Source organism: Micropterus dolomieu, linkage group LG10 (genome assembly GCF_021292245.1).
Source record: "Micropterus dolomieu isolate WLL.071019.BEF.003 ecotype Adirondacks linkage group LG10, ASM2129224v1, whole genome shotgun sequence".
Classification (NCBI taxonomy): domain Eukaryota; kingdom Metazoa; phylum Chordata; class Actinopteri; order Centrarchiformes; family Centrarchidae; genus Micropterus; species Micropterus dolomieu.
The window spans coordinates 23,189,390-23,197,231 of record NC_060159.1 but is presented as its reverse complement, the minus strand read 5'-3'; the positions used below and the strand labels follow the sequence as shown (position 1 = coordinate 23,197,231).

The following is a 7,842-nucleotide window of genomic DNA, read 5'->3' as shown; positions in this document are numbered from 1 at the left end:
ATGTTGGCTGTCAGTTTAAACTGAGAAGTCATCAGCTTTGAAAAAACCTGTATCGGTCAAACCCCAGAAATATCAGTGCAAACAGGAGAAAGAAAAACTAATGCAGAATCCAAAAAGATACAGATGAACTAAGGATGAGACAAGCAGAAGAAGAAGAGGGGACAGCTTTGTGTAAACGTCGTGAGAAAGTGAATTTACTGGCAGGTAGAGAGCTGGTGTGGCTGGTTGTCCTGTGTCACACCTAGCTGAGAGGGAGGAAAGGGGGCGGGGTCTAAAAGTACTGTGGGTTTAGAAAAAGAGGCTCGGGTTGTGCTGCGTCTTTCCTTTACTCCCACAGAGACCACCACATGCTTCTCTGAAGACGATGCAGAAGTTGGGGTGGTGGTGGCGGCGGCACCAGCGTTGGCGCAGAGAATCTGGTTCCTATTGAGTTATTATGAAGCGGTACAGCGGAAGTTAAAAGACGACGCATGTGAAGTGAACGGAGCGTCTTTTAGCTCGCTAAGTCAGTCTTGTAACCCTCAGACTCAGAGGGTTTGGTGCCCAAAGCTCAGGTCCAAAATATCCACATTAGGGGAGACTACTGGTTCGGGTCTGTCAGTGTTCTCTTTCACAAAAACAAAAAAGCCCTAAACAGTCAGAGCTGTAGCTACAAACAACAAAATCACTGATGAATCATGTGGTCAGACTGTCCCTCTGAATGTGTAAAAAAAAAAAAAAACCTGGTAGTGAAATAAACTGCCAATTTAATGTAATGAGATCTTCAGAGTGTATTTTATAATTCAAGAATATTACTTCTCTGATGATTTCACTGCATCCTTTTGATGACTTATTACATTATCAGGTAGCAAAAATGTTGGTTCAGGTCAGCGTCTGGACTCAACCGGAGTTGAATCGCTAAAAAAAAGAGAAAAAACTAAAGCAAAAAACAAAACTGGATTCTACAGCAAGAATTCAGCGCCAACAGACTTGAATTCTATTTGGATCCCATTAGAAATAAAGAGTGAAATCCAATCAAGAGGCGTCTGCAACCATTGGGGACTCCAAACGGCTAAACTGCTTTCAGACAGACAGATGGAGGCTCAGGTATACAGGATCAGAGGTGCTCGCACTTGTTTTGGGTTTCAGCGCAGGAGGGTCCACTACTCCACTTCGTTGGGTCCGTCTGTTTTGTCCTTCCTGATGACGGGCAGAGGGTGAGCCTCGGTGTTAAAGACCCAGTGGTCGAACGGTAGGTGGTCGTCCTCGGAGAAGAGCAGGTAGAGATACCTGGAGGAGACAAAGGAGGGAGTAATTTAAGCTAGGCTAGGCAATTTATTTCAACAGTTATTTGTTATGTTTGTTCGGGTGCAAGTTTGATTGAGATAAACCAGTTGTGGGTATTTTGGTCGAAACTGGAAGTCACACTGAGAAATGATGTCTGTGGTACAAAGTCACTCTGATTATTCTGTCAAAAAGTCAAACTAAATACTTATGGAATAATGCTTAAAAGACTACACCACTGATTTAGCTTTGCACTCCTGTAACTTTGTCGGACTCATGATTAGCAGTTACATAAAAAGGATCTAGATTGATGCAGCAGAACCGGGAAAAGATACCGGGCGAGTTCAGCGCCGACAAAACGTAGCAAAACATTTTTTTCAACAGAAACGGTGGTGACTTGAACACCCGCATTTGCACGCATTGAACTCGTCTTTTTTTTATTCCAAACATTCTTCCTTCCTGTCAAAACCTTGCGCATATATTACCCACAATGCAACGCGACCACCAACAGATTGTTCAAGAGATTCGGCTGTGCTATGCTCGTAGCAGCTCTTGTAGCCTCCAGCCTGCAGCAGAGACGAGGAGCGGCTACAGATGTCAGGTGAGGGCACTTCTTTCCAACTCCACACCTCCAGATTTCTTTCATTTTAAAACATGTAGTCTTCAGCGTGACATCACTTGAGGCAACTTATGAGATCGTGTGTAGCTCCCTCAGGAGACACAAAAAGCTTTATAACACTTTTGTTACACTTTACAGTAGTACTCCCCAAGACCCGTATACAGACTTTGATGTGTAAAATTGGTGGAGTTCGCTTTAAACACAAAACGATTTATTTAAATCTGCATCGAAAAGTTTCGAGACTTCCTGGAGTAGCCACTTCTACATTTGTTGAGTCCTTGTTGTCATGCTGCACTGTTTCAGAGCTATGAGGCCGTCTATGTGTCTGACTCAGATTGTATTTATCACCACACCCTCTGTATGTATTTTTCTGCCTCACCCAGCCCTTTTGCATGCAACGCTTCTACACCTACATTATATGAACCAGCCCACAAAGTACTGATGAGCACAAAATGGTGGATAAAAAACAAGCTGACATTTTGGGAACATAAAAATATTGGAAAGAAAAACAGTAAACATGTAAGACAAATTTTAATGTCTCTGAATTGTGTATATGTACTATAGTAGACAACTGAGCAAACTACAACCACCGATGAAAACAGATGGAATTGAAAGCTCTGGAGAAAGCTTTAAAGTGGACCTTACTAAATAAAATATCCAATTAAAGTCACAATCATAAATCTGCTGTAGGCTCCACCTGATTATCTGTTTACATGCTGTACAAACAAATTATCAATAAAAACTTTCAATAAAAATAATCTTTTGATTACATAAACTCCTGTCTTCATGTCTTTATAACGATGACTCTACATGGTTTACTGTTTTAGATATTATTTTGAGTTGTTTTCAGCTTTTGCAATATTTACTGAAACAGATGTGGAACCGAGAGGGAAGGACGGCTGCGACTCTGGCCAGTTTATGAAACCTGAAGTGATGAAATTCTGCGGTTCAATATCATCAGATCTTATGAAACAACCCCAAAACAACATTATAAATCAAAGGAGTGATACAACCAGTAAGTAAATAAAGTTTCATTTAGGACAGTGATAAAAAGAGGATAATCTGTGTTCATGCAGGAGAAAGAGGCTAAAATTTAGAGAATGCAGCTACAGAAAAATGCCAATTAAAAAATAATGTGTCAGCTGAAACTAATAATTCAGCAGGGAAGCGGGCTGTCCACGAAGCCCTCAACCTCCACAACAAGCCCCCTTGTCCTCCTCCGCCTGGCAACAAACCACTAGAAAGCAGTGAGTGATTGAAGGCAGACAGCAGTGTGAAGTATGGCCGTGTCCTTGGCAGCAGTGGGAAGATGAATACTGGAAGTGGCTCTGCACGATGCCAAGATCCCCGAGTAACATTAGGAGGATTAGACTTATGGGTTTGCTGCTAAATGGGATTGATATTTTCTGAGTCCAGTGAGGTCCGTCTCCGATATGACGGATATGATGCGGCTTGACTGATGAGGTAATTATTGTGTTGCTGTCCAGGCCGGTGGTCAATTACACTCAATATTTTTCCTCCAGTAGTCTGTGGGAGGGTAATGAGACATTTTCTTTTTGTGCTGCTTCTGCTGGAAATATTTTTATCGTGCCTTAAAGATGTTCATTTCTCATTTTTACTTTTTCATGTTTATTCCTCATGTCACTTATCAACAAGCAAAACAAAAAGCACACTTTCATTCCTATCTTCACAACCTGGTGGACCTGGAATAATAATCCAGACATCTTACTTTGAGTGTGTTTGTGTGTGTGTGGTGTAATCACGAGTGGAGGTGATGCTTGTTAAAATTTACTGCCTATAAAAAAGCTGGATTGGATGGCACCTTGTTCCCATCAGGCTCTGTTAGGGTAACCTTGACTTCCTGTCAACAGCTGTCTAGCGTGTGCGTGTGTGGACAGAAGAAGTTGAGGGGAGGATGTGAACGGGGGAGGGAGAGATAGAGGATGCAGGAGAGGGCATAAAAATGTTGATGGAAGTGGAGGAAACAGAGAGGAGAATAACTCTGGAGGAAGAGTGGGAAAACGAGGAGTACAGAGGCTTTGCTGTTACATCACAAATCCATCCAGCAGAATTGATGGCATCAATGAGGTCCACTGCTGAACTGCTTCATAGATAAATACAATCTCCAGTATAGGAACCAAGCTTTTTTTAATGAGATGACCAACACACTGAACACCACTTCCAACATACGGGAAAGCTTTAGCTATCAAATAAATAAAACAAAAAAAACATCAAGCTCTGAAGAAAGCACACCAAGTGATCGTGATCATGATAATAAAATAATGGTAACAATGACGATAATTTTAATTATACATATAATTATACATAATTATTAAATTTGTCCCTCTTACTTCGAAAATTATTACATCTTACTTCAAAAATTATTACATTTTGAGCTGAAACAACTACTTTATGAATCCGTTTGTGACAGCTCGTCTATTTTGATATTAATTGTTGAACTGTAAGAAAAACCCACTGGCTACAGATTCTGTTCTGGGTCCAAATGTTATAACTTGCTGGTTGTCTTAGTCTGTAAAAGTAAATCTCTTTGATTTTTGGACTTCTGGTTGGAAAAAAACAAGACATTTGAAGACGTTACCTTCTATTCTGTTAAACCGAGACCAAATGATTTATTGCTAATAAAAAAAGATTTTAGATGCAGCCCTAATCACACTTTAAATTCATGAACAACATGAAAATTTTAATGCCAAAAAACAACCCCCACACCAAATATTCCAAATGTGTACTTGTTATTTTGATGTAGCTAAAAAACTGTACTTTACAATTAGGGCTGAACGAGTTTGAAAAAATATGTAATTGCAATTGCGATATGATTTCCGACATTAGAGGTGATGATCATTTTATTATTAATTATTTTAATTTAAAAACATATTTGAATTATTATTGTGCAATTTTTGCAAGGGTCTGTATCTAACAAAGATTTTTCTTAAGCCTGTAGACTATGATATATAGGCCAAGACATCTCTGCAGCACAACAACATTTAATTTAAAATTATATTTTAAACACATTTTGCCTTTAACATATATTGTACTCTCCTGTGATTTGAAAATTACCGTAGGCCATATTGTGATTTAGATAAGATTTCGAATAATTTGTTCATTGTTAATTATGATATGTGCAATAATGTGTGTAAATCAGTAAATCATCACAACCCTTTAGGAATGACGAACAATAAATTTCCTGTTGAAAATCATCAGGCACGTTGCCTTTAACGCTTTCATGTTGTGCTGTGGTCAAAAATGTGGGAAGTTTTAGCCTCTTGCCTTTAGCCATTAAAAGAAGGATTGTCTTTGTCTCCCAATTATATAGTAATTGTAATTACTTCCAGTAAATAGCAGCTTTACATCTGTTACTTTTAAATATATGAGCTTTAAATTATGGCTTGTAATATCAGCTAAAATGCTGAACCTGAAATAAATAAACAAACAAACGTATCTGGGTAGCTATTACTTTGCCCTTGTTGGCTGCTCCAATACAAACAACATATGAGAAATCAGGATAACATACAAAAATTAAATATTCAAGTTGAACTTTCTTCATTGCATGTGTAGACGCACAAAGAAGCCACAAACACACACTCATACACAACTACACACACGGTCACACTTGTTTTAACTGTAGAGGGGATTTCTCGTCATGGTTTAAACAGACTGTCTTCCTGAACGCAGTTGGAGAGCCATCTGAGAGGGAAAGCCCTATTAGCCACCAGACATCACACTGTGTGGCTGAAAACACATTTAAAGAGCCACTTGTAGCTGCACGTTCACACCCTCACACACACATTAACACATACAATCTCAAACAGGCACGCAAAGGCAGTAAAATATTAGGGGACCATTATGGAAGTGAGAAGAAGCAGCTGCCTGTGGTGTCTTTCACAGTTCATGTCTTACTCTACTAATTATTTACTACTACTACTACTACTATACTAATTATACTATTTAGGATCTATTCAGGCACGGGTAGCGTTAGAGCTACCTATGAGTATATGTATAACTTTCATGATGTTGAGCAGTGCTTTTGGTTTAGGAGCACTTAAAATTAAACAATCTTAGGTCTCCACCGTCTACTATGTGATTAAGGGCACCACCACCTTCCTCTTATAACCTTCTTGATTTGGTTTAATGACATTTTATCTCGTAAAAAGATGTGCAAGGCAAGAATGTTGTGTAGCAGAGTTGTTTTTAGTTTTTAACCATTTCACAATCCTTCAAAATGATCTTCTAACTGTTTGACAGGAACCCGACCCCACACGGGAAACCGCTGATTAAAAGTTGATCTTCAACAAGGACTAATTGTGACACAAAATAATAAGTATATTAAGATTAATATCCTGTTCTTAAGTGGCAGCATGTGCCCGACAGAGCTACAGTGTACCACAGATGCGGTAATAATTTGGCACCAATCCTCTGGTCAGATGCTGAATGTTAAAGAGACTAAAAGCCAAAACATTTGGATTGTGATCAAATCATTTTTACCCTTCATTCTGTTATCAATCTCTGTCTCATGTTTCAGCTTAATATCGCATCCATCATCAACATAGAGCTGCAAAAGTCTGTGTGAGTGATGTAACCTTGCCAGTGGCCTTAGCCACTCTCTGGAGCTTAGTTTGAACGAATGACAACATCATACTTTCTCTAAGTGTGTGTGTGTGTGTCTGTGAGACTTGACAGTTTTGGGATGCAGGGGCCTTGTCGTCCATAAAGTACAATGACAGCACAATCATAAGAGGAACAGAAGTGAAGGGTGTGCGTATGGAGGCGTTCAGTTTGTCTTACTTGAGTGTCTCGGCCAAGTAGAAGCTCTGTTGTACATCGTCGTGGTTGGGAGTTGAAGCGTAGACGTCTCTGACGCCGCTGTAGCCTCCTTCTACTCTACAATGCTGTTCCAAGGCCTGAACGAGGGACGGTGATAGAGACACAAAACAGGGAGGGAGAAACAGCGAAGATGTCAGTGACTGGTGACATCAATCAAACTCTTTATGTACTTAAAATATCACCAAACCTCCGGGCGGTTTACTTGCTAAAAAGACAAACAAGTTAAATAAATTGACCTTCTGTAAGCTGCCTTCCTATAATTCTTATATCTCTGGACTCCATGTGCAGTAAGAACCCTGATGAAAACCTTTCTGTCTGAATTTCCAACCGAATACAATATGACAACATGGTATTTTTAAAGTCACCTAACAAATGTTTTACCTGAACAGCCTCCCAGCCCCAGTCCCTGTATTTGGGGTCGTGGGTGAACCTCCACATGTACATGTAAGTCTCTATGACCTCGGGACGGAGGATGAAGTATTTCTCATTCTGTCGGGTGGCGATGGCCTCGACCCCGCCATCGAAGCGAAACGCCTCGGGACCCAGCTTCAACGCTAGAGAGGAGAGAGAGAGAAAATATATTGTAGGCATAAATCTGCATCCAGCCTATTTTATCTGTCTATCTATATATAAAACATATCCATTGTATGAAAAACAAAACATAATGTTATCTGTGTGCAGGTGTAGTGAAAGAAGATAACCTTAAAGAAATAAAGAATTGTGAGTTTCCCCATATGTGTACATAATGTTATGTTAAGTTATGTATATGGGTGCAATGCAGAATAATGTCACAAACTTCAGGTCAATGTTCAGCCAAGAAATAATATGTTATTTAAATGTAATGGTTCTGCAGTTCTGCCTTTAAAGCACGGTGACTCATAATACGACTTGAGGATGGGTTTAAATGAGGGAGATAATTATCATCATATAATTGAAGTTTAAAAATAAAAACTGAAATAAGACTATTTTAAATAAGACCACTTTTCTTTGAATAAACACTAATGACTAATGAGGTTCCTGCTTAAAATAATGACAAGTGCATGCAAGCGAAGCTTTGGAAGAGAAGATGCTGTCACTTTGACAACTTTTTGACAATTTTATATAAGACTAAAAGCACTTCT

The 7,842-nt window shown here is 39.3% G+C and overlaps 1 protein-coding gene across 2 annotated transcripts in view; it reads right to left on the bottom strand.

Moving 5' to 3' along the window:
• Window positions 1-800: 800 nt before the first annotated feature.
• The window catches only part of man1a1 (mannosidase, alpha, class 1A, member 1), a 149,265-nt gene continuing 142,223 nt past the window's right edge, over window positions 801-7,842 (bottom strand). Inside the window, exons 11-13 of one of the 2 annotated variants that reach the window (XM_046060400.1) lie at window positions 7,103-7,165; window positions 6,683-6,798; window positions 801-1,269 (exon numbers count right to left, since the gene is read on the bottom strand). In XM_046060400.1, coding sequence (XP_045916356.1) covers window positions 1,143-1,269; window positions 6,683-6,798; window positions 7,103-7,165 — 306 coding nt within the window. In that variant the 3' untranslated portion in view covers window positions 801-1,142. Of the gene's footprint in view, window positions 1,270-6,682; window positions 6,799-7,102; window positions 7,276-7,842 lie in introns of both variants that reach the window. The other variant, XM_046060401.1, reaches the window with a different exon arrangement.